This window comes from Amphiprion ocellaris, chromosome 16 (genome assembly GCF_022539595.1).
Source record: "Amphiprion ocellaris isolate individual 3 ecotype Okinawa chromosome 16, ASM2253959v1, whole genome shotgun sequence".
Taxonomy (NCBI): Eukaryota; Metazoa; Chordata; class Actinopteri; family Pomacentridae; genus Amphiprion; species Amphiprion ocellaris.
The window spans coordinates 4,083,555-4,110,847 of record NC_072781.1 but is presented as its reverse complement, the minus strand read 5'-3'; the positions used below and the strand labels follow the sequence as shown (position 1 = coordinate 4,110,847).

General features: G+C 37.8%; 2 protein-coding genes across 2 annotated transcripts; one reads left to right on the top strand and one right to left on the bottom strand.

Moving 5' to 3' along the window:
* Positions 1–79: 79 nt before the first annotated feature.
* dync2li1 (dynein, cytoplasmic 2, light intermediate chain 1) lies at positions 80–10,621 on the top strand. The gene is made up of 13 exons (XM_023264863.3): positions 80–205; positions 311–434; positions 533–567; positions 1,853–1,922; positions 2,662–2,750; positions 3,159–3,357; positions 4,501–4,569; positions 4,770–4,847; positions 5,012–5,091; positions 5,479–5,549; positions 7,302–7,399; positions 7,552–7,644; positions 10,353–10,621. The coding sequence occupies exons 1-13, from the start codon at positions 192–194 to the stop codon at positions 10,413–10,415; spliced, it is 1,083 nt and encodes a 360-aa protein (XP_023120631.2). The 5' UTR covers positions 80–191; the 3' UTR covers positions 10,416–10,621.
* abcg5 (ATP-binding cassette, sub-family G (WHITE), member 5) lies at positions 10,404–27,234 on the bottom strand. Its single transcript, XM_023264862.3, has 14 exons — positions 26,909–27,234; positions 26,472–26,593; positions 26,005–26,141; positions 23,600–23,698; positions 22,816–22,948; positions 20,863–21,002; positions 20,095–20,224; positions 19,761–19,974; positions 18,216–18,421; positions 15,258–15,396; positions 15,109–15,182; positions 14,018–14,129; positions 13,745–13,857; positions 10,404–13,086 (listed from the first exon to the last, which is right to left on the bottom strand). The coding sequence occupies exons 1-14, from the start codon at positions 27,076–27,078 to the stop codon at positions 12,902–12,904; spliced, it is 1,974 nt and encodes a 657-aa protein (XP_023120630.1). The 5' UTR covers positions 27,079–27,234; the 3' UTR covers positions 10,404–12,901.
* Between the last annotated feature and the right edge of the window lie 59 nt (positions 27,235–27,293).

The window sequence follows — 27,293 nt, the reverse complement described above, 5'->3', positions numbered from 1 at the left end:
GCTACAAAAGTCCTCCGTTATTTTGGAGTCAGCAGGATAAGCGTGAAGAACTATATTTCCCACAATGCTCATGTGACCGTTCGAAATGATTACATCATCAACGTGCGCCGTTACTCTGGCAACGTTTGTTGCGGGTTACTCCGCTTTTAGTCCTTTAGCTCGCTTTTCAACTTTGTAAACTGTCAAATTTGATGCCAAAATTAAGGTAGGAATCCTTTCTTGTTCCATTTTTATATCTATATGACACGACAACAGATATAATATCATGTTTTATTCGAACGCCTCGTCGCTTTTGTGTTATATTTGCCAGCTCGGACACGTTATGGGAGCTGGCCGCGGCGGAGGTCCAGAGTCGGGAAGGCGGAGGTGGGGAGGAGGACGGAGGGGAGACAGTCAGCGAGAGGAGCGTGTTTCTGATGGGTAGCAAGGCTGGGGTGTGTACAATTATGGTTTTCTTGCTCTCCAATCACACTAAACTTGTAAATAGCTACGCGTGCTACAGTGAGTGAGCTAACGTCTGCTCATTTTTCAGGGAAAAACGTCCATTCTGCTCAGATGCCTTGACAGGTGTGTGTTTTGTAGATTTAGGTTATCAACTCCAAACTAGCTTCAAGGTAAAACCGAAGATGCTGTTTATCTGCTTCATATTTTGTATGCAGACTACTGCAGAACAGAGACTACCCACATCACAGTTAAACCTGCCAGGGATTAACAGTTACAACTTTGAGCATGCAAGTCCAGTCATGACCTTAAGGAACTACTAAATAGCTCACAAAGCTTCTAGCCACATCTCACCGTGACGATATGACACTAAAAGACACCTTCACCGGTTCTATTTACGGCCCCATTTGATCTAAGGTGGACCGAACTAGTAAAATCACAGCATAATAACTACAATTCCAAATTTTTCTCTTTCTTTTACCGCAAAAACGTGCATTCTGACAGTGTTTACAGTTAACCCTTGTGTCATCCTGTGGGTCAAACTGACCCGTTTTAAAGTGTGAAAATGTGGGGAAAAAAAGCTATTTTCACAGTGAAGCTTCTGATGTCCACATTTTCAACATTTTTGAGAAAATTTTAAACATTTTTTTGGTTGAAAAAAGAAATGTAAAAAAAAAATTCTTTAAGAACATTCACAAAAAATCAACCAAAATCCAGCGAATTTTGCTGGAATTTTTTGCTGAATTTTTGGATTTTTTTCAGACAAGGAAACAATATTTTTTAGTGCCCGTAAATGAAGACAACGGGAGGGTTAATGAACTATCTTTTTGCAAAACATTATGTACAAACTGAAATTTTTCAAGAAAAATAAGTGAAATTTCAACAATATTATGCCTCAGTTTTATCATTTACACATTACAACTTTCAGATCGGAGTGTCTATATAGGCACAAAACATTTAGTCACAACTCTCTGGAAATTAACAATACTTGTCAGGATCTAGAAATTATTTTAAATTTACATTAGTTTACACATCTGTGCAGTAATCCTAACCACCTGAACTGACACACTATTAAGGAAGAAGATTAAATTGTCCCTCTGCCTTGTAAATGTATTAAATTTATACATAAAAAATACATAAAAGCCATGACAGTATAGTGAACAAATTCGAAACAGCAATTACTTTTATTGAAAAATTGCAGTTAATGTTGTCTCTGTAATTTTTACTTAGTAAAGTCGTCCCGTGGGCCAGATTGGAACCTCTGGTGGGCCGGTTTTGGTCCACGGGCCTTATGTTTGACACCCCTGATTTACAAGAAAAGATTAGGCTGAAAGCACAGAAAGCTAGTAAGTGGATAATTTAGTTAGATCATGTTGTTACAGGACAATAATACTGTTTTTTAATCCATCAGGGATGAACCATCCAAGCCAACTCTAGCACTAGAGTACACTTTTGGTCGACGAGCCCGAGGACACAACACAGTAAGCACTCCTAGTTAGTCTCACACACTGTGGAACTTACGGACACGTCTCTTAAAAATGGGATAAAGACACACAACTAATATGTTGTTGCAGCCTTAAATTGTTTAGTTTTTTGTAATTTAATTTGAAAAAATAAGGAGCCGTGTGAACAGTTAACCCTTGTGATAAGAAGAGCTACAACATTTAGTTACTTGTCCAGATAGTTGTCAACTATTAAATCTATCCTCAACTGTTTTGATATTCATTCAATCAGTTTGAATAATTTCTTGAAGAAGAAAAGTCAAATTCTGCTAATTTCAGCTTTTTGAACCTCAATATTTTCTAGCTTCTTTCCTCCTCTGTGACACTAAGCTGAATATCTTTGGCTTGTGAACAAAACAACACATTCTAGGACATCATCTTGGGCTTTGAGGAACATTGATTGGCTTTTTAAAGTTTTCTAACATTTCACAGACCAAACAACTAATCAATTAATCAAGGATATAATTAACAAATTAAGCGTAAATGAAGACAACTGTTAGTTGCAGTAATCGTTAGCAAAGAGCTTTAAGGAGATCTAAATTTATGGAAACAAACATCAGGCTCACTATTAGAGTTACTGTATCTATGTGACATTATATGCTGTCTAACCAAATCCACTGGTTTTCTTCTCCAGTAAAGATTCTTTATAGTAAATACTGTTTAAATGTAGGACCTGTGTGCAATTATAGATATAAAACCTGGTCGTTCTCTCCTTCAGCCCAAAGACATCGCCCACATATGGGAGCTGGGAGGAGGGACGTCGCTGTCAGACCTGGTGCAGATCCCCATCACTCCTGCCAGCATCAGGTACCTCACTTCCATTCAGCCCTGAGGACTTTTAGTCTTGTTCACAGTTGTTTTAGAATAAATGGGAAGTATTTGACATGTTTACAGTGAATATTGTTTTGCTCAGACTAAATCAGTGTGGTTCTACCAGCAATGCCATGCCACCAAAGGAAAGGTGTTTTCTTTTTTTAAAAAGATATTTTCTGGGCTTTTTAAGCCTTTATTTTTAGTAGACAGCGCAGAGAGAGACAGGAAATGTGGGCGGTGGGGAGAGGAGTCGGGGAAGGACATGCAGCAAAGGGCCGTGAGCCCTAATCGAACCTTGGCCGCTGCATCGGGGACTATAGCCCCTGTTTTCTAATTTCGAGCCTCACTGCAACACCTTCAGTTAGATATCCTGCCACAGCATTCATTCTTGTCATCTCCCAGGTCTCTCTCTGTTATCCTCATCCTGGACCTGTCCAAACCCAATGCTCTGTGGGGAACCATGGAGAAACTGCTGCAGGCAGCGCAAGCTCAGCTGGAAAAAGTGTTTTCTCAGACCCAACAAGCAAAAAAGTCCAAACCTGGAGCCAAACACCAGACGCCTGCCCCCTCAGCAGCACGTGTCTTACCTAAAGACCATCCTGTAAGACCTCACATCACTACACTCTACGCTTTATGAGCAAGATCTTTAAACAGTAGTGGAGGTGAAAGGTTTTTCAACTGTGTGAAGTATTTACTCCTCAGGGTCCTAGAAAACTTACATGTCACAAATTGAAATAAAAAGAGCAACACTACCAAACTAAACCAACATGGTGAAAACCGGCTTTTTTGATAGGAGGAAAGAAAAAACTAGGGCCTGACAAATTTATCGGCCTTCCAATTAAATCAGCCGATTATAGCCCTTTTCAAAATAATCACCACCATGAAAAGAATCTTATTTTGCTATTGAAAATATGTTGATTTTCTTGCACATATTATTTCATGTTTTCCTTTTTTTTTTTTTTTAAAAATGTTCTGCCCGCTCTAAAACCTACTTGTGATTGCACTAATGAGAAGGACTGTAGGACTGAAAGGCAGAGGTGACAAGATACAGTTCATATTTCATCTATATATTTACATTTTAAGGTTTTTTATTCTATTTTGCAGAAATTTGCTGCAGTTTTGCACATTATTTTGTAGTTTAAAAGTTCTTTTGAATCTTGTAGAGCTTTCCTCTCACAGTTACCTGTTTACAACTTAAAAAAAATAAAAATAAATTCTACCTGTACTACAACGTACGTCTAATTTGCAGCAACAAGAAGTACAAGACAAGATGTATTTCTTAACTCATTTATAGATAGGCTCTTTTTTTAAGGTTATATATTTTCCCCGAGGTTTAATGCTTTGTTGCATGTTTTTGTACTTGAAGATTCCACTCTGTTGTAAAGTTGAACAAATACTAAAGGACAAAGTATTGTAAAACAGTAAAATGTTCTGCCTGTACTTCATATCTGTGTTGTTGTAAGCGTTAAGGGACCAAAAAAGAAATTATTTTATTCGTTATATATTTTTTAAATTAATTGGCCGATTAATCAGTTATCGGAATTTGTTTCTGCCAAATATCGGAATGGGCCTCAAAAAACTCCATATCGGTCGGGCCCTAGAAAAACTAATCTCACCCCACAGTGTGAGCAAAGTCAAAAGAGGAGATGAGGATAGGAATTTTGTAGATGAAGAGTCTTTTTTTTCATTAATATAAGTACCTGTATGGTTCATGTATCCTGAGTTAACTGTGAGTCGTCTACAGGACAGAGAGCTGATCAGCCCCTTTCCTGTTCCTCTGCTCATCATTGGCAGCAAGTACGACGTCTTCCAGGTAAAACACACGCTTCAGTGTTCCATATCCAGCTGGTCTCCTGATTGACATATGTTTTATGATTCATCAACTGCTCGTTTATTTGTTTTCATTAAAAAACTTAATGTTGTTAAAAAGAATCACCTTTATTATTTCCTTTTCCTGTTGGATCTTGGTATAATTTGTCTGTCATCGTTAGAGTTTTTCCATCTGTGTTGCAGGAGTTTGACTCTGACAAGAAGAAAGTGGTCAGTAAAACACTGCGTTTTATCGCCCACTACTACGCAGCCTCTCTTATTGTGAGTGTGGTTTTGCTATACATGCAGCATATTTGCATTTATCATGACTTTTCATTAAAATGTACTCCATTATGCACCTTTTAATCACTTTTGTTCTACTTGCTCACCAATTATTAATTTTAGACACTTAATCTTTTTCTTTTTCTGTCTGATCTTTTCATTAGTTCACCAGCATCAAATCAGAGAGTTTTATGTCAAAAACTAAGAGCTTCTTCTCACACCTGGCTTTCGGTTTGGACAAAGGGTGAGGAGTTTAACACAACTTTGTACACCAAGTAGTGGTGGACGAGGACTGGGACTGGCATTTTAGTTATTTTACAGTTTAGTTGTTTTAGTTACAATGCAGCCATTTTTCGATAAAAACTACCTTGATGGATATTATGATGTCCAGTTTTTGTTGAAACTATTTTAGAAGCATGTTGTTTCAATGTATGATCATTTTAAACGGTATTTTCTATGTTGCTGTATAAAGAGAGATGTTGCATATTTAGCCTACCCTCTTTGATATGAACAGATGAGGATGATGAAATCATAGCAAAGAAATACATTTTTGTACATGTAACCTTGTTGCTTGTTTAATGCTTTAGTTTCAGTTGTGTTTTTCTTCTTATTTTTCTATATTTTAATGCAGGAAAACTGTGTCCATTGATACCAACAAGCCTCTCATTATTCCAGCAGGCTCAGACACCTTCAGTCAAATAGGTGAGAACAGCGCCACATAGTGGTCAAAGACAGAAAGTCATATAAATAAATTAATACATCAACACTGTGTTGTGTTGTAAGAAATGCACCAGATTTAGAGCCACTTATTGTTTTGACATTTACCGACATAAAAACAATTGAGTGATATTGTTGTTTTTTTTTCATCCATCCATCCATTATCTATACACCGCTTAATCCTCACTAGGGTCATGGGGGGGCTGGAGTCTATCCCAGCTGACTCAGGTGAAGGCAGGGGACACCCTAGACAGGTCACCAGTCTGTCACAGGGCTACATACAGAGACAAACAAGCACTCTCACATTCACACCTACGGGCAATTTAGAATGATCAATTAACCTCAGCATATTTTTGGACTGTGGGAGGAAGCCGGAGTACCCGGAGAAAACCCACGCATGCACAGGCAGAACATGCAAACTCCATGCAGAAAGATCCCGGGAAAGCCGGGACGTGAACCAGGGACCTTCTTGCTGCAAGGCGAAAGTGCTAACCACTACGCCACTGTGCAGCCCGTTTTTTTTTTTCATTCTTTTTTAAAATTTTATTTTATTTTTATCAGGGAGATCATACATAGTCCAACATTCATATCAAGTTCAAATCATTAAAATATCACACATTTCTATATACCCATATATGCCATGTGTGTTATCAGCCAGTAGTCAAAGACACATTTTAATGTTGCTCTCCCTTCATTTTCAATTACATTTTAAGCAAATATATACATTCCTGAACCAAAAAACAAATGCAAAGAAGCTGTCATTCTCACTCGTGTTCATAAAGATACAATCCATTCTTGCACTGCACATCTTTGCACTTTTAAACTTTATTTTTATTTTTATTTTTTCTGTTAAAAATTTTGCCACCCTTGTATATATTGTAAATAAAACTGCTGTAACAATGTAAATTTCCCCTGGAGTGGGGAGAAATAAAGAACTTTATCTTTATCTTTATCTTATCTTTAATCCTGTAGAATCAACATTTTATAGAAGGGTAATTAAAGTAAGTAAGTTATCTCCGTGGACCCATTCTGTCCACCATCTCAGAAATTTTTCTGATTGCATCTTTATAGAAAACGTCAGTCTGTCCATAATGTAAATGTCATGTATAATTTTATCATCTAATGTTGGACCCTCTGGTTGAAACCACTTCTTAGTCAAGGCCTTCTTCTCTAATTCACAAGTAATACTCTCATTAAGTATTTGTCTGCTGCAGATTGAGTATGCAGTACTGCAGCTCCCAAATACAGTGTGAAAACGTCAGATGGAATAATTATTTGAAATACACTTCCAAACATTTATGAACTTCTCGCCAAAAAGATGTGAGTTTCAAGCAACCCCAGAATGTGTGGTAATGATTGGCTGCAGTTGAACCAAACAACCTCCAACAATTTGTACCAACGCCTTGATGTCTCTTTTGTTCAGGAGTGATAAAGAACCTCATGATACTTTCCCACCCAAATTCCCTCCATCTGTGTGAATGAGTAGTTTTCCATTGTAATTTATAAATATTCTCCCATTCTTCTTCAGATATCAGCACTCCTCCTTCTCTTTCCCATTTACTTTTAACATGTTGAGTGTTTGGGTTTGAGGAGACATGAAAACTTTTGTATAATCTGGATATTATTCCACCTCCACTCGTGGACAAACACATTTAGTATGTCACTGGCCAATTTTCCTGATCCCTCAGCCATGATCTCAGTGATACTGTTTTTAAACTAATGCTCCTGTTAACTTAGGCTCGCCTCCCTCTGCTGATGTGGACATAACGTCTCTGCATGCAAAAAACCCAAAGGACCTCTGGAAGAAAGTGTATGAGCGTGTCTTCCCCCAGGAGGTACTTTTGTGGTTGTCAGTTTTGCTAAATTTAACAGTTTTTGTCTCCGATGTTTTAGATAAATGCATGATTCCTTCTTATTATACGTGTTCGCATGAATAAGGGCCGTCAGTTTTTAACACTTTTCTGTTTGTCTGACTTTGCTGTATCAGAGTACCAGTGAGCAGAGGGAACTAAAGGATCCAGCCAAAGACCCTCAGTACAGTGAACTTCAGATTGATGCCATGAGAGCCCAGAAAGACCAGGTAACACATCTGCACCAATTACATACTGTTAATACGTTGGCAAAGTTCATAGTTCACTTTTGATTTTGGACAGATGGCACTACTGCAACCAGTGTGGTGACTTATGGGTGTTGCTCTTCTGAATTTCTGTTCTCTTATCTGCGCTTCATGACCCTCACCTTTGTCCTTCTTGAGAAGAGTAGCAAGTATTTATGAAGATAATAAATCCTTAAGCATTTAAAGGTAATGAAGAAAAAATATCTGTGTAGAAAAGCTCTTTTTTTCCAGTTGATAAAGATTTTAGATTGGATAACAAAGACAACTGCTGCATTCCGAATCACATCCAGTAAAGTATGCTAGCTTGCATACTGCAAAATGCAACCAGATGTAGTCTGACATGTGGGTATTACGAACTGGGTATTGGGATATACTAAATCTTTTTTGGCTTACTTTATAGTATGGTAGTATGGATATTGGAACACATTCAATCTAAAAAATATTTGTAGCATTTCAAACTGTGAAGTGTTCATCAAGCAAACATCCAGGCCTCTGTGAAAAATGCAACTAAAAATATGAAATTCTGTCTAATACAACTCCTCTGCCATGAACTCTACTTTTTAGAAGCTTGTACATTTTTTACTTTTTGTTGATGTTGTCAAATAGGTGGTAATTCTACATATTGCTTGTTATTGAGGCCAAAGTGGGTGGATTTATTGCGAAGTTGCTGTACTGGATTGTATGAGATTTAACTCATAAAGTGGTCAGTGTTTGAGCGTATCTGTACAGGTTAAGATTGACAGCCCCAGCTTACAGTTAGGGGATTATGTGTGGTATCTTTAATGTCTCTTTTTATACATTATTAAACAATAAAGAGCATTCTGTACACTGTGCAGAACATGCATTTTGAGAAACCTCTGTGCTTATATCTAGCTGCTGGCACCAGGGGGAGACATATACAGTGAAGGAGTTTCCTTCTCCCTCCTACATACATTCGTATAGATGGTTGCCTGATGAAGACACCTTACAGATATAATTGTCATAATACATATTTAGATATCGTCTCTTTTTCTCATGTAAAAATACAATAGACCAGGTGCATGCTCCACAGGGAGAACAGGTAAACTCCACTCAGTTTCTGTGAGGCAACAGTGCTAACCACCGAGACACTGTTCAGCCCCTGTCTGCACATGCCATTGCTATTTTCTTAATTTAAATTCCATTATGTTTTTCCAATAAATTAGGGTTAGGGTTAGCTTTGTTGTGTGCGTCTTCCTTATTTGTCACAGCTGACCACTGTCTTCTACACTCTGCTCCACACTTGTGTGAACAAGGCTAATGTTCCAGAGTAACCCTCTGTCCTTCAGTAGCCTGTATGAGATCATGTTGCTATCAGGATCTCCTTTACAGGCTGTAAAATATCTTGAAGCCATAAACTCAGAGATTAGTGTTTTTCCTGCCGGCCTGCCGTAGTGCCACTCTGGCACTTGAACTGCAGTAGCCTGTTGGTCACAAACACAAATCACACGTTGTGACGAATGCTGATGATCTTGCTCTGCCATTGGATGGTGCATAATGCAATGCAGTCGGAGCAACCAATAAGAAAAACAGGTTAAAGGTTTATACCACCTGTGGCAGACATCCATTCAGGTCAGGGCAGACTGTGAACTGATAACCATGCTAAGCCAGTGATATTCTTCTAATCCACCTGTTCGAGTACCCTTGGTCTTCCATTTATCATTGCATTCTTGTCACAGAACATCTATTTTCCCAGAGGTTAAATTTAGGAAAAATCCAATCATTTTACAAAATAAGCTGGTGTTTTGAAGGCATTTCTAGGATCTGGATTTTAAAAAGAAATATCTGTCCATGGCAACATTTTTTCATTGCTTCCACATGAACAATTGTAGTCAGTGGTAACATCTGTCCTTATTTTAGAGGCACAGTCTGAGACCAGTTTACCCCCTGAGTTATGAGTCAGACAGTTCGGCAGAGTAAGTGAAAATGTCTAAATGAATAGTATCATACATCCTTTAAAGTTCAAATTACTGTCCAATGCGTGGAGTCCTTAATAATAATAATAATAATAATAATAATAATAATAATAATAATAATAATAATAATAATAATAATAATAATAATAATAATAATAATATATCTTATTTATAGGCACCTTTCAAAACATGCTAGGACACTGTACAAACACATCAACAATATAAAACTTAGACATAAAAAGTTTAAAAGAAGGAAATTTCACAATTTTAAAAACAGAGCAGAAATTTTGCAATGAGATGAAAGTCAGAGGGAGTAGGTTTGTTTGAACAGATGTATTTTGTGATGGAAGTTGAAAATCAAGGTCAAGGTTTACTTAATTGTTTCCTGTGGGAGAAATTTGTCTTGTCCTACAGGCATTCACAGAGGGAGAGAGGGTGGAGGTGGGTTTGGTTGAAAGGTAGAGCTGAGTGTCGTCAGCATAGCAGGGAAACAGTGAAACTGTTGACCTGTTGGAACACACTGCAGTGTTCACCCAAGTGCATGACATGTTGATGGTGTTATAAACATAACATTTTCATTCCCCCATGTCTGCATTTGTGTCAGTGGAGGATAGCAAAACTTTTAATTATGATGAGTTTACATACATTTCTGCAGTATAGAGTGTGATTGTGTTATTATATTACTTCATTACTGCAGAAAATATGTTGTTTCCTGTCATTTTTTTCTTTGTTTTTCAGGAGTTGGAACAATATAAAAGGAATGCAGCAAAGTCATGGAAAGGACTGGAGTTGGAGACATGAAACATCAACTTTATTGCACACATACAACACATACTAATGTACATACAGTATACAATTTGCAATATTTACTTACATGTGTTTTATATTGTTTTTTTCTTTTACAACTTTGTAATCAATACAACTTATAGTAAACAGAACAAAACTGTATTTTTTTCTTTTACCAATAATACAGTGTGTTGTAGAAAAATAAAGGAGTTTACACTGTTGCATCAACAATCACAGTATTTTAGCACACAGACACAGAAGAAAATGCTACAGGCAATACACAACGCATATTTATAGCAATTTAAGCTTCATGTAATTTATAGAATATCTGTAGCTGCTGGAACGTCTTAAAAAGCATTTAATTAAGCTTTCTTTAAAAAGCCTTTAATATCCAAAGCTGCAGCAGTCTTAAATGTTGAATGACAGAATGAATGCATGTGAAAGGTTTTAACAGGGAGTTTTGTAATAATGGAGGAATTTCATACATTTTTAATTAATTAAAAAATAAAAGCCCATGTAGTTAAACTGGCTGAGCATTTTGAAGTTTGAACGAACTTTTGAGAAAAAGAATGGAGAAGAACTAAAAAGGAACAATAAATAATTTTTAAAAATCTATTTCAGTCACCACCAGCGGCAGCACTGAGTCTGCGCAGCACTCTAAACCGGAAGTGAAGAAGACGTCCGGCGCCATCTTCGAACATTTATGTTTTCCTGATTTTGTTTATTCTGTTTTTGGATATTTGCACCATTTAAATGACTGGAAATGATTGCAGGGCAAACGGTGAGTTTGTATTTTCTACATCCTTCCTACTATAAATGTGTCAATCCAATTTTTCAAATTACCTTGCTTTTTTAGAGTCATGCTAAGGCTGATCAGAGATGCTATAAGGACTGGGCTAATTTTTTTGGCAGCCTTTCTCCTGCAAAATGATGCCTAAACCTTTCATTTACCACTTTAGCTGAATGAGTTTACATGTCCTTGGTTTTGAGGTAAACAGGGAAACTTTGGTTTTCAGGGAGAGAAAGAAATACTTCACCTAAAACAATTATTCTTTGATAAATTTTAGCGAGATGCTAGTTTAGCACATAGACTGGTTTAACACAACTGAAAATGATAAGGCAAGTGCACAAGAAAGCTGAATGGCTGTGACTTGTGACCATAGACTGTATAATAAAGATTTGTTTTTATTATACAGTCTATGCTTGTGACACGCAATTGAAACTGGCTTTAAAAAATGAGAAAGAAGCCATGTTTAGAGGCACAAGAAAGTAATTAAACAGATTATACAGTCATGGAAAAAAATATTAGACCACCCTTGTTTTGTTGTTCATTTTGTTCATTTTAATGCCTGGCACAACTAAAGGTACATTTGTTTGGACAAATATGATAACAGCAAAAATAGCTCATAAGAGTTTAAGAGCTGATATCTAAACATTTTCCATGGTTTTCTTGATAATAACCAAAATTACTTAAGTTCTTAGATCAATAGCTATGACATTGTACTGCCAAAAACAGCTTTTAGGCATTCCATGTTTTCTTTTCTGTCTGTTTTAGTCACGTGATACACACAGGAGTTAGTACTTCTTGATTGCATAACCATTGTTTTTGTTGACAAGGGTGGTCTGATCATTTTTTCCATGACTGTATATATGTACAAGAACAAAGAAAAGCACAGGGAACAAATAGAACCCAGCTCACCAGAGACAATATTAAATGAGAAAAGCTGATCTACAGCAGGATTAATGTTTCCAAAGCAATGCTTAATATCTGACCATTACTCCATTATTGTCCTCTATAGTTGTATTTCAAACTGTCACCATGTGTCAGAATTTTGCGTTTTCCTTTACATAAGTAAAGACTTGGCCATCATTAACTAATGAAGAAAAGACACAAATTAGTGCATAAAAACTTACCACAATGCATAATAATTTGTTGGGGGGAGGACACCCTGACCCCTCACTTAATGCACCCCAACACCAATATATATTCCTGCAGGGTCTCAACCTGAATATTTAAAATGGTCAGGTAAATTTTGAATGTTAGTCTTATTTCTTTATTAGAAACCACTTTGGTTGATGCCTGTTTTCATTGTGCTACACAAATAACAGTGACTTGACTTGACATAATTACAAGACAACTTAACAGTTTTGTTTTTCTATTGTGAATCCAACACACTTCTGTAGATTTCCTCCAAAATTTCCCTTGAACTCATCTTGAACTCCTAAGCATCATTTACAAAGGCTTCAGCTATTATTTTGGGCGCTGGAATTGGCATCAACATTACTCAAGATGTTTTTCTCTGTGATTTTGGCAAAAAGTGGGAGGGATCCCAGCAAACACGCTGCTTTGCTGTACACCTTGTATCCAAGTATAACTTTAAAGTAGGGCCATAGCACTTCAATGTATTCCATCACACTGTTAATCTGTATAAGATCATCAGAACCAAAGTTCATGTTTCTGTTCAAACAGAAGAGTCTCTCACAAATTTGTGTCTGTGGTTTCAGTGACGTACAAGCTTGTCCCTGATCTTGAAGCCGATTATGCCCAGCAGCAGTAAGGCAGGGAGGAAGGCGTAGAGGAGCAAGAAGTCTAGTGTGTATCGGGACAGAGCTCCAGGGTAGCCCTGTTCAATGATCTGACTGCCCTGAGTTACCGTACAGGCTCCAGGCAAAGATCTGGAATTATCTGCAACGACACAAAACACAAGAGAAAGTAAGAGTTGAAAGCAATCAGCCAATGAGTGCATTTTAATCTATATGACAATCTGACCTGCAAAGTGTCCTTGAACACTGAACCCACACCTTATAAATCTCAATCTTAATCTCAGTAAGAGCATCAGCAGAATGATAAAATGTAAAATCAATAAATGGAAAACAGCAATTGCTATAAATCTTCATCTTTAATTACATCCAGTGCTGATATACGCATTGATAGAAGAAAAGATAAAACATGAATTACATTTTCTGAATTTTTCTGACATTCTGTAAAAAACAACAACAAAAGAATGTTTTTTCAGTGGTCTTCAACTGTAATTTTTTGAGCAATTTACTCTTGTTTTAGTTTATTATACATTACATTTATTTTAATTATTTTTACCGTAATTGCTGCCAGATTTTATATGGATTCTTATTTGGTGCAGGGACAAAAATATTTTAAATATCTTCAGCAGGTTTTGATGTCAAGGGTGTTACTTTTACATCGTTTTAGTCATTAAAATTGCAAACATGCATTGACACCCTTTTGTCCAACAACTTTTCAATTTGTAAAGAGTTAAATTAGTACTTTCTTTTTATTCTCAGGATAGCTGGACACAGAGGATGGTGCAATGGTTAAAACAACTTACTGCATGTGAACTGGAGGCCGTGGAATTCTGTGACGATGAGCAGCTCACAGCTGTACTTCTGGAAGGTCAGGTAACTGAGCCACTGGAATACCATGGGCATCTGCTGGGTGCTTCTGTTGTGGGGAAGAGCAGAGTTCAGCCTTAGACTCTATAATGCATACATTTATAATGAAGACCTGAAAAAGCTGCATATCGAAGATTTAAATCACTGTAAACTTGACTTTAAGTTACTTAAACCTGAGAGTTTTGTTAAAAAACTATTCGGTATCTTACCTTAGGAAGCCAGATCCCACCAGGATCCCTGCAATATTGAGCAGAGCCACACCAGTGTTGACCATGTTCGGGTCTTGGACCACTCCCAGCAGCACTACAGTCAGCAGCTCACCTGAGATGAAAAGAAAACATAAATGCATACAACTAAAGCTGTAAACAGTAGAAATGTGAATCCATATTTGCATACGACTGTTTTTAAAAGAATGAAATCTAGAGTGGACCCTTGACAGAGTGTGTATGCTGTAGTAGTTAAAATGAACGTTTTATGAATCTTAGAGATCAGAAAATAAAGAGTTCAGAAGGTTTAGATGTCTCACAAGGACGATGCAGAAGAGTTGAACTGAGAAATCTTGAACTGTGACTCGTCAGAAATTAACTGCAGATTTCTGAAACTGCAACTACAATTGCAACTTCCAGATCAGAGTGTCTACAAAGGCACAAAAATTTTAGTCACAGGTATCTGGAACTGAATGAGATAGTTTTACTTTATGGTCAAAACGACAAAAGTCAGACAAAAAAAACACAAAATATTACAAACATGAGAAAATAAACAACAAAAACATGAGACAAGCAACAAAAGTCAGACAAAAAAAATTCACAAAAACTCCAAAAACAAGACACAAAATAACAAAAACAAGACACAAAACAACAAAAACATGAGACAAGCCACCAGTCAGACAAAAACCCCAACTAAAACAAGACAAAATATTACAAAAATGAGACACAAAATGACAAAAATGAGACACAAAACAACAAAAGCGAGAAACAAAATGACAAAAACATGAGACAAGCAACAAAAATCAGACAACAAAAGACAAAAAACAACAAGACGAAATAGTACAAAAACAGGACACAAAACGTCAAGAGAACAATGAACAATCTAGTATTTTACTTTATGATCAAAACAACTTGTCATGGTCTAGAAATTATTTTAGATTTATAGTTTTACAAATTTACATTATGGATATGGATAATCATGCCTTAAAAACATTGGATGATGGCTAATATGTGCTTGAGAGCTTGTCCATGTGACGAAACATCACATGGAAAAGCGTAGGAAGATTATTTTACCACTTATCTTATCAGCTCACCTATAATATGTGGCACCAGAACTACAGCAGTGAAACACAGGAAACGGAAAATGTCAGGGTGCATCCCCACCGTCCTGAGAGGAAAGAAGATGAGTTAACGCTGAATATGAGACCCATTAAGTCCTTGAGGGAGACAAAATATTACCAACCAGTAAAGGAAGGAGGTGAAGATGATGACGCTGAGGATGCTGAAGGGCAGAATGTGGAAGATGTAGGCCAAAAACATTTGCCATTTGCTGTACAGGCCGTCCTGACTCTCCTGATCACTGATGGCTCGCAGTGATGGGACTGGTGATATAGAAACAGAGAACGATACAGATATGTGAAGCATATGATGTGATGAGGCAGAAAATTGAATATACAAACACTAGTGACACTTCTTATTGTTTTAATTTAATAATTTCAGAATTTCTATCAAGTATGCCTTTAGAATAAATTTTAATTTCCCAATTCAAGGTCAGTCCACTGATCCATGCATAATTAAATGAATGATTGCTGTTTCAACATCCGGTCACTTGCAACCACTACAATGAAGACCAAAAGCATCCAAGAAGCCTGCTTATTGATTGTTCCTGATATATTTTCTGAAAAATACTCAAACTTGGACTTCTGCCAGCAGTCCACATTTGAAAGTGTCCTTGGTTTTATTTAGCAGACAACCAATTTCTATTTTTTTCAGTGTCGTCTCCTATCAGTTGTTATCTGCAAGATTCAAGGTCATAACGATATCGCTACCTCTGGCTGTTTGGGTGCTTACGGAGTGTGACTTCTGCTCCGCCTGGCATTTTATCTTCATCTCTTATCAATAGTATCTGTGACAGGCTTAAAGCTTTAGACTCAGCTGATAACTGAGAAAGATGCTGAGGAGATAATCGCCTCTAATATCATTCACACACGATGTCCGTACACTGTGAACTTTGACTTAAAGATAGATTCCATTATTTCAGATTGCCAACGTTGTGATTATTTAAAACCATTTTGACCTTGATTTAATCCAAAAAAATCCACTTTTAGCCAGAATAGCAAACAAAATCAGTCCGATGCTACAGGGAGAATGGAGACAGAATTAGATTGGTGTGAATACAGTAGAGACATTGAGTTTGTATTACATTAATGGACGTTTCCATGTTTTTTCTGACCATTTGACGATTAAAAATGTAAATTATGCTTCAGTAAATGAAAAAGTAAACAACAAAACCAATATAAAATATATCTTTTGATTTAGCTAATTGTGATTTTCCTTTACTTTAGGGGTTCCTTCAGAGCTAGAGTACGGGACATTTGCCCAACAAAATTACACAGTAATGATTAAGCCTCTCAGTGCATGTAAATCTCTGTATTTCACAGTATAACAGTGTTTTTAATAAATACTGAAAAAACATAGAACTAAGACTATGCTGGAAAGCAGTTGGAATGATCCCAGAAAGGTTTCTAGTTTCTTTGTGTCTTGAGTGTCATAAGAAGCGCATCAACAGTGTTGTGTAATTTCTGGCAGACAAACGTTCCACATTGCAGGTTTAAAGTGCTATATAAGCATTAAGTATTGTAATTATTATGTATTTATCAGGTGGCACCCAAAAATTATTTGTAAAACTGTAAATAACAACTGACCACCAATAACTGACAGTAATCTATGCATTTCCCTGTTATTTCTGTCCATTTGAGGAACAAAAATGTCCATTATGCTTTACCTTTTATTACTAAAACTGCCAGTAAATGAAATACCAAAGAACAGAACGGGTTAAATGTTTTTTGTTCATCTCTATTTTTATCATTTAGCAGTGGGGATTTTCCTGTGGTGGCAGCTAAAAGCAAAAGAAATTCATTATGCAAGAAAAATCCTGCTCTTTGATGACAGTATATGTAAAAGTATTTGAGGTTGGTCTGAGTGACAGCAGCTATGAGTATTAACCGTGAGGCTGCTAAACACAGAGTACTCAGCTACATGTGCACACAAGTAATATCGACAGTATAGATACTGTAGGTTTGTAGGTAAAAAGGCACTTGAAGGTTCACGAGGTTCATGGAGCTCCAAATAGAGTGAAGGTTGTAGAACAGAGACTTAAAATGCCAACTACAGCACCTCTTTATCAACTGTGGAAGGGCAAATAACTGAAGGTTACACTTATGTAGTCTTTACAGTGTTTTTCCCACAGAGAGGTTCGAGCCAGCACCAAAATGATAAACATTTTTAACCAGTTTTGTGTATTGGGGTTTTATTTACTCAACCACGACATTCATTTTAGTTTATCAAATAGCCAGAAATAAAAGTAAAATGCATAGATTTAATACCTTTACTGTCTGTGAACCAATCATGCTTAGTGTCACATCTCTAGTCACATCACAGGACCATTCTGAACAACAAAGACGTGCTTTTCACAAATACTTCTTGAATTAAAGGTCATAGAAACATTTTGTTATTAGTTCTATCTATAATATTAGTTATAACTCATCGCCTCATCTCCTACTCTGACCTAAGAGACACACTGAAAGTACAAGAAGTCTCTTTCAGCACAAAAAAATCCAAGCTAGACTTCACTCGTTTTTGCTGAAGGGAACAAAAATAGTGCCGACCGCAGACACCTTTCACCCACTGAACAGGAGATAAGCGAGCTTACACAGCGGAGATAAAGATGTTTCAAGCACGCTGTTCAACAAAGATAGCACATCGCTTTTACTCAGGTGATAGCTCATATGCACTCCAGAATTTCCCTGCAGTCATCGTATCCACCTCGTGTAGATATTTATTGGATGATCCTATCAGACACATGCAGTGGGATGTACTGTAATGTCACCCAGACTGTACTGAAATATGGTAACTTGTTGCACATTAAAATGCAATACAACATAAGCGATTTAATCAGAAAACTGAAAACTAAGACATTCATCGACAAAACTAGTAAAATTTTTGAATAAGAAAGAACTCAAATTTTCTCTCCAATTCTAGTTCCCTCATTTTCAAGTCAAATGATTGAAAGAACCTATATATTTTGATAGGAATATGTCCAGTATTTGAACATTGAATTAAATTTAGAAGTGCCCAAAAAACCCTGAGTAACTGTATTTTTTCTCCTTGTCAACACGTGTTTGTTGTTGGTGTAACTCACAGAGAGCGACTGCGTTCAGCATGCCGGTGTAGGGCGAAGCAGCAACGCTCTGGTAGATGATGCCAATGCGATCCTGCACTGCGCCCTTGGTGACGTCGTCGTCCAAACGCATGACGAAGAAGGCCACAAACAGACCGTAGATCAGGTTCTGGGACAGACGCATCAGGACGCCCATCCTGTCTCTGGACAGGTTTCTTGCTGTTCGCCTGCACACAAAACACACATGTACACGCAGAGAGAAGCACAATGAATGAGAAATGGTTCTAAAGCAAACCTTAGCTCCATACTATCCTGCAAAAATCACCGGTATATGTGACATACATCAGCTAATGTCAGCTAAGTTATTAATAAATCAGTGCAGTAAATATCTCTTGTATTTCAGTACATGTACAGTCATGGAAAAAATTAATAGACTGCCCTTGTTTTCTTCAATTTGTTGTTCATTTTAATGCCTGGTACAACTAAAGGTCCATTTGTTTGGACATATATAATGATAACAACAAAAATAGCTCATAGAATTTAATTTCAGAGCTGATATCAGACATTTTCCATGGTTTTCTTGATAATAACCAAAATCACTTAAGTTCTTATATCAGTAGCTATGGCATTGCACTGCTAAAAAGAGCTTTTAGGATTCCATGTTTTCTTTTCTGTCTGTTTTAGTCTCATGATCCACACAGGAGTTAGTACTGATTCATAACCATTGTTTCTGATGACTACAGTCATGTGTCTTGGCTGCTCTCCACTAGCTTCTGACATTGTTCTGCTTCACAGCAGCCCATTCTTGTTGCACTAATTCAAATAAATTTGCTTTGTTTTTGGGCTTGTGGTTCTCCTTTTAGTGTTTGATGATTTTCCACAGATTTTCAGTTGGATTTAGATCTGCTGATGGAGCAGACCAAGGCATGGTTCCATTGTTCTGATTCTCCATCCAGGCTTTAACTGACCTTGCCGTGTGATGAGGGGCATCGTCTTGTTGGAAAATGCAGTCATTTGGGGCAGGAAAGAGTTTTCCAGCTGATGGAAGAAGACTGTTTTCAAGAGTAGCCCTGTACATGTCTTGGGTCATTTGCCCTTCACACAATTGCATTTTCCCTTTTCCTCAAGCTACGGCTTGAATGTAAGCAGGAAACCACTCTAGACCTTTTCATGCACAGTACTGGTTATGACATGAAATGTCCTCTTATATACCCTGGGAATACAATTAAGCTTTGGCATGTCAAACTGGACATAAAGTATTCTGGAATCAGCTGCATTTTTTTGTCATGTTCATTGTATTCCTCAGGTAATGTACCTTTAGTGGTACCAGGCATTAAAATGAACAAGAACTTGAAGAAAACAAGGGTGGTCTATTAATTTTTTCCATGACTGTATTTCACAGGACACGTATTTCTAAACCACACACTGTAAAAAATGAGTGAATTTTTATCAGCCTGCAAAGAGACTTGAATAAATTCTGAATCTAATCATTTCTGTGGTGTGTATCATTCATTTACAGATGGTGTGTACAAATACATACAGGGACTGAAGACTGTCTGCACTGACCTGACCAGAACTTCAAGTTTGGCAGCACCACTGGGTGACTCTTTGCTCTTGAAGGGGATGACCGGCTTGTCTGATCGCTGCAGGCTCTGCTCCGTTTTTCCCAGCATGCTCTGGTAGATGCCCGACCTCTGGTAGGACAAAGTAATCTCGTGCATGCGATTGAACGTTGCCGCCTCCCTCTCGCTGTTGCGTGTGTCCACCGAGGTGAAGTCAACTGTTTAACATCACAGTATGTTAAATGTTTTAATGTTCACGCTACACAGACAAGCTTGTAGATCCTCTCCCATTACACATAACGTAACTAGTGTATGTGGTTGTAATGTCGACACAGTACCATAGATATCAAAGGGGTTGCAGTACTCTGGACACTCATATCCACACTGACTGAAGAAGTTCACCATCTCCTCTGGCTGCCCACAGAATACGAGCTCCCCACGACTCATTATAGCGATCCTGCTGAACACCTTAGAGGCAGACAGACACGCACATCAACTTTTCAGTGTCAAAGGACCGGTTAATAACACCTCTCACTGACCAATCTGTACACTGTAATTGTTTCTGCTGTCCATAATGACTAGAAGATGTTGTTAGTCTTGCCAGTATGATTCTATACTCCATATAAAAGAAGGAGCTAACATGCACAGTCCTTGTGCGCAGAGTAAAATGACCTCTAAGGTTCAGCTGAAGTTAATATGAAGCTTCAGCAGTTAGAGACTTCAAATTACTCTTTGAGTTGACACATGCTGCAACTAATTCTTTTCCCTGTCTAGAAATCTGTCAATTAAATTATTTTCTCAATTGATCAATTAATTTGTTCTATAAAATATTAAAAGATGGTGATAAATGTAGATCAATGTTTCACAAACCAAAGAAATTCAGTTAATTGTTGTAGAGGAGCAAAGAAAAAGAAAATTTACAAAGCTGGAATTCGAAAATTTTCCTCCAGAAAATCACTCAAATCTATTAATCAGTTATCAAAATAGTTGGCAGTGAATGTAATAGTTGACAGTCGATTAGCTTTAACATGTGGGGCTTAATAAAATCTGTCTTTTAAAATAAGTTTCAATCTTTTCTCTTTTCTCCAGTTCATCTTGAAACTCACCCTGAAGAGCTCAGACCGCGGTTGGTGGATGGTTACTATGACGATACGGTTCCTCCTCGCCAGCTCTGCCAGCAACACCACGATCTGATTGGCCGTCATACTGTCCAGGCCGGTGGTCGGCTCGTCCAATAGGATCACCCCTGCAACAACACCACCCCGATGGCGTCATCGCCGTCATTGCAGGTTTGTCACACAGTGAAACATTGAGAACAAGTGAAAGACAGGACAGTAACTTTTTTTCCTCCAAGTTGGAAACTTTTAAATGTACTTCTTATTAAGTGGCACATGCAGGACTCTCTGCGGGGCCAACTTAACTTGTGAAGATAAGTGAGTTCTCTTTTTTTTTTAGTTAATTACTCTAATTAGGACAATTAAAAGATTGCCTCTTTGCATTATGAAAGCAGAGTGGAATTAGCAGATGCTTTAATTGTGAGATTAATTCATTTCCTGGTTGATTGGAGAGGCAGCGAATGGTAACTCCTCATTACTCTGTGTGACTCTGTGTGTGTGTGTGTGTGTGTGTGTGTGTTCATGGCCATTTTAATCCTGAATGAGGACTGAGACCCTCTGTCCTCCCTGGAGGACTGCAGGCCTGATAAACTACACCTACACACTGAGGTGGGTCTCTGCTCATTCCCTCTGTGGTGTGATAACCCAGTCCTTTATTACTCTTCTCCATCTCTCCCTCTGTCCCTCTCTCTGTCCTCTCCCTATTCCCCTCTTACTTAGATCCTTTTGTTTTCTTCCAGTGTGGACTTTAAAACCCTTTCGGGGAAGAGATAGGTCATTTGGTGAACTTTACTCTGTTCCCAGGACGGCAAAGTCATCTTTCTGGTCCTGTTGCTTTTACAGTTCATGTTTGAAATATGGTGTTGATGTGCAGTTACTAAGTCGGCTGAACAAAAAATTAAAGGACATTTCGGAACTCTCAAAGTCTGTCTTCGAATGAATATCATGTCGCCTGTTTTTCCTGCTGTACTCAGTTCAAACTCTCCATATTAGTAATTACCAGATCCCTTCCTAATGTGCTTTCACTGTAAGTAATCGTCCAGTCATTAAGTATAAGTGTTCCAAAGTTTATCTGACTTTGTGTTACACAAACCAAGTATAAAGTTCCCTTTTTGTATTTCTCTGTTTCATCTAGCACAACTCAACAGTCAGACAACCGCCGTGTTTTCATAACAAAAGTCTATACTCATTTTGAAGTATCCAATAAGTTATAAAAGTGAAGGGAAAAAACAAAGTTCAAAGAAATTTAACAAAAGAGTTTTTGCTTTCGCTTGAGGTGGTTTGTCCAGCTTTCAAGGCTAACCCTGCTGAATAGTTCAGGCCACAATTCTTATCCTGAACCAACCACTTTATGCTGAATCATTTAGGACAAATACACTCCTGGAACAAACAGAGAATGTGGTACTAAAAAGAGTAACTATAGGGGAGACCAACTTGATTAAGTTAAACTACTGTAGCATTCTGTGAGCCTCAGCTAAACTTTGGTATGCATTTTTACACAGGAGAACTTCAGGTTTTGCCCCACATCACCTTAATTGGAAACACATTAAGAGAGAATCTCTTTACGATGTCAGACTAAACAGGCGGAATGATTACAGCAAGCGAAAACTGTTTCAGTGCTCTTATAGGCCCCTCACTGTTGTTTAAAGACAGATTTGAGAAATTGTGAACCTGTCGTTTAAGGACGCTTTCCTGAAACTGTCACAGTCCATTTTGTATAATCCTTGTCCCATGTGTCTCAAAGCCCTAAAAAATCCCCTTTAATGCCTGTTTTTATCTATCATACATCTAGTCTAACTTAACAATTCATGAGATAATGACTTTTACCTTCATTCACCTCGTCATCATGATTTAAATTTGCACCAGTAGCATAGATTGGAAGTCTGATATTCTTAATACACAGACAAACTGTTGTACTTCTCCTCAGGCTGCAGAGTTACTCACTCGGGTCCTGAAGTAACTGGCTGGCGATGGAGACCCTCCTCCTCTCACCACCAGAGATCCCTGGGAAAACTCGACCTCCAATGACACTGTGAGCCACATGACTCAGACTCAGTTCGGCCATCACCGCCGACACCTAAACAGAGGTCAGAGGTCAGGTGACAAGAGAGTCAAACTAACTCCCAAGGGCTAACTGCCAGTTAGCACATTGATTTACAGTGGATTTTGTAACTCTAAGTAGTGAACTTGATAGGTAGAAAAAGCATTTTCTGCCTGTTACTGCTCTCTGACATGTCTCTAACTGAACTTTAGCAGAATTGCTCTCAAAGTGTCTTAAAGAAGAAAAATCTTAAACAGCATCTTATAAATTTACGTTATTGATCCACTGAATCACAGAAACTGATTAAAATCTTCGAGTTCCTCTCTGGTCACTGATTAAACACCTAAAAATGTAACGTGTTTTAAATTTGCATAGGACTTTTAGGATTTCTTTTTTTTTAGGTAAAAATGAAAGCTTGGAAGTCTGCATCTGTGTTTTTGAGACAGAAATGATGTTTTCCACTTTCTTCTAGCATATGATAAACACCATATGGATATGTTAACAAGGTACAGAACAAACTACATTTTTAGCAGAGGGGGACGTAAATGTACTGACATTCTAGTAGTTGCAAGTTCTGTTTTCTTCTCCTTTTTTGTACAGTCTTTTGTTATGGAAAAATGCCCAGTTGCCAAGTTTAAACAAAAGAAAACTAAGAGCGAAACGACCAGAAGAAACTGTCAAAGTCACCTTTTTCTTGATGGCTTCAACCGAGTGTTTCCGCAGGGCCAGCTGGGCTGTGTAGGTCAGAGTCTCCTCCACTGTCAGATAGCTCAGCAAGTTATCACTCTGGAAAAGAAGGAGAAAACTTGGCTTAAAAAAAAGAGAAGAAACTGCAAGAAACAAGAACTGAGGTGAGGCTAACGGATGTCTACTTCTTGAAAATACTAAATATTATAAAACTGATTTTGTGCTCCATCCCAATTTACTTAGCTGACTCTGGATTTAAACAGAGGAGTGTTAATGCAATGCAAAACACACCTTTACTGGTAAAATGACTATTATTTCTGCCATGAAGCATATATAAACACTTCTGTTTTTGTCTTGTTAATTCTTCAGTATTTAAACTACAATATGTCTTGAAACCTGCAGGAAATTTGCTCAGGAGACAGAAACTTGTAGATTTTAGGTTATTTTTTCTGCATCCTAGGAGCAAAACATGCAAAAAAATGACAAATGGACTTCTCTTTTAGATTTTTTTAAGAGGCTTCTTCCGTTCAGAACTGAAGAGGAAGTGAAGAGGAAGTCCAGTAGTCCAATAGGTTTTGTTAGAGCTATTTTTTGTGTTGACTGCCAATTACGTTTTTCACAATTTGCTAGTTTATTACATTAGGTAAATAATTTTTCTTGCCTATGAATTGACATCTAATAATGTTTTGAGTAATTAGTTTTGGATTCATTGTAATTAATCAGATCATAGACAGGTGTGAGAAAATGAAGGGGCGGCACAGTCTTACACCTCACGTTTGATCTCAATCACAAATGTTTTATTTTGTTTTTGATGAGCGTAAATTAGCTAATTGAAAGGCTTTAGAACCAACAAGCCAAGAGGCAAAGCTGTGTTAGCATCTCACAGTGGAAAAGAATCAAAGCTACAGGCCATGACAGTCGTTTTCAGTTCAGAATTGAGTGTGTAACCTAAAAGAGAAGCTTTTTAACTGAAGCTCTTATGATCACCATGACCTGGATCACTGAGAATCTGCACAGACAGATTTTTCTCCACCATGTTTGTAGCTGCACATCTGTATAGGACACATACACCAGCACACTTTTATGTTCATGTATTCGTGTGCAAACCATCTGTAGTATACCTTTACCCAAGACATGAGCGCACACACACAAACACACACACTTTACTTGAACCAGCTGAACCTGCTGCCTGCCTCAATTAACACGTGGTGCCTCCCAATCCCACTTCTCCTTAGTCTCTCATCTGAATGACTTTAATATCAGGAGCTCATATCACCTCCTCATCTGCAGCTTAGCAGGGGAAGTTAATGACGAGGCTTAGAGAGCAGAAGGGGGTGCTATCAGCGAGAAGAGAGAGATGATTTGAAAGGAAACAAGGCCGGTTTTAAACCAGTGTTTTTAATTCAGGCTTTGGATACACTTGAGCACCTCTCACTGAGAGATTAAGTGTATGAGGAGGCTATCAGGGGTCTTAAGTTAATTTCATATGGAGACCAGGGCAGCCTTTCTGGAGTTTTTGCAAAATGGTGTGTTCATTGAGTTTGTGATTTAGTGTTTGTGGTGGTTAGTATGAGTACAGTAGTCTTAAATATATATAAACTGTCTGTATGTGGAGGCCAGAGTTTAACCTGTGGTCAGTTTGTAATGAGAAATCAAAGAGAAATATGCTCATAATTAGATGCTAACTACTTTTAAAACTGCTCTTCAATCTCTTTATTCATTTGTTTAACACAGCAGCTATAATCATCGTTGTAGATGATGAGGAAGCCTGAGAGCAGGTGAGCAATTACATGCAGCAAATTGGTGTCTTACAAACAAATTATTCAGTGACAAAAAGAAGAAAATGTGTTTTGTTTTTTTTTTTTTGTTTTGGGGTATGCTGAAACATTTACAAAACATATGATCCCAAATAATGATGATGTCTGTGTTTATGCTACATTGTGCTGTTTTGTTTCTGTGTAGGGCTGAAAAATAAATACATTTTTTGTCAAAATCTCAATTTGAAACAATGCAATAAGCAATCTCAAAGGCTACAATTTAGAATATATGAGGTGTGGCTGTTAAATAATGACACTAAATTTAATTGTGTTTAATTTAAGCAAATTGACACATTCAGGCTTGCTAATTGAGCAGTGGATGCTACGTGGTTCAAGTCTTTTTATTCAATAGCCACACCTCATACATTTGGCATTGCTTCTTCCCCAGAGTTTAAACTGTCATGTCAGTGGATTTATAAATTTATGCCATTGTCCTTGTGATTGTCACTCTTTTCATGGTATCTCATGTGGTATCACTCCATCAAGAATTTTAAATCTATTCAAGAGGCAAGATTAAGTTGAGGTTTGACTTGCAAATCATATAGCGATTTCTGTCAGATGAATCACAATTGCACATTTCTCTGTTACCTGCAGTACGTAGGAGAAGCAGTCCTGATACTCCTCTCTCTTCAGTTTCCTGCCATTAACGTAGACATCACCCAGCAGTGTGCCGCTGTTTCCAATCCTCCCTGAGATGGCGTCCAACAGTGTGGTCTTCCCAGAGCCTTTACAACACAAAGTGCACACAAACACACACACACAGATCCATTTTATGTTAGCCAACTCCCCTCCTGGCTGCAGGGGGACTTTCTTTCATGGTTTTGTTTTTGGACAGAGAGTGTGTATTAACTATCTGTCATTTGTTTCACACTAGGACTTGAACTAGTAGCTTAAACAACACACGGCCACCTTTTGCATTCCTGATTTAGTAGTTTCAGAGACACTTCAAAGCTGTTTCCATTTTAATAACCTCTTGCACTTTAACAGCTTTTTAATGCATCCTCATAAGACTCATAATTTTTTGTGCTTTGCTCTTTGGACTGAGCCGAACACACCTGAATTGCCCAGGATGCCCATAATCTGTCCACTGTCTACGTGGAAGGAGACATCGTTGAGGATCTGACGAGTCCATCGCTTCCTGTATGAGGGTAAATCCCACCACGGACCAACACGCTCACTGGAACACACCGACAAGAGCAACATTTTTAATATTCCCAGAACAGAATCAATCCCGACTGCCAAACTGATCATCCTTTTGTATGTATTAACAGTCAACTACATGTAGTATGTTCTGTCCATACTGTAGATAAAGAGTTAAAGTTTTTTGCAGCACACACACATTAATTTCTGCCATTTCTTTAAACCACATGAAACTGATTTGACTTAAACTTGCATGTACGAGTGCATAATAACGTAACATAGCGTGTCTAATCTCATCTAGTTCAGATGTTTGTGCAATTCCTCTTGAATGATGTCCGTCTACAGCATTTACCTGACTGTGTAGGAGATCTTACTGACGCTGAGACAACAGGACGGCTCTGATCGTTCCTCTGCTTCGTCCTTGTATACATCCCTCTTCACCTCCGACACGTTCCTGTAGGACTCCTTCAATTTGGTCCCGTTCTCCTGCTCCACCGCCTGCATTGAATATATTCTGTTCATGGCTCCGGCCAGCCTTCTGCTCCAAACGGCCACTCTACCAAGTCTGTTTCACATCAGTTTGTTAATATTCTTTTAGTCCCAGACTGTGTTTCTCTGCGCCTGTTCCCTGTACAGAGCAGCAGTGTGAGATCAGTGGGTTCTCAGCAACCATAAACACACAGCGAATACTGCGTTATCTCAGAGAACTTTGATCTGTTCTTGTATAATGACAAAAA

Coding starts and splice junctions, on each gene's coding strand:
- abcg5 (XM_023264862.3), bottom strand. CDS start 27,078: ATGAACAGAATATATTCAATGCAGGCGGTGGAGCAGGAGAACGGGACC. Junction 23,699..26,004: donor GCTTCTCCTACGTACTGCAG/GTAACAGAGAAA, acceptor CTTCTTTTCCAG/AGTGATAACTTGCTGAGCTA. Junction 15,397..18,215: donor GCTGAACGCAGTCGCTCTCT/GTGAGTTACACC, acceptor CTATATCACCAG/TCCCATCACTGCGAGCCATC.
- dync2li1 (XM_023264863.3), top strand. Junction 2,751..3,158: donor ATCACTCCTGCCAGCATCAG/GTACCTCACTTC, acceptor GTCATCTCCCAG/GTCTCTCTCTGTTATCCTCA. Junction 3,358..4,500: donor TCTTACCTAAAGACCATCCT/GTAAGACCTCAC, acceptor AGTCGTCTACAG/GACAGAGAGCTGATCAGCCC.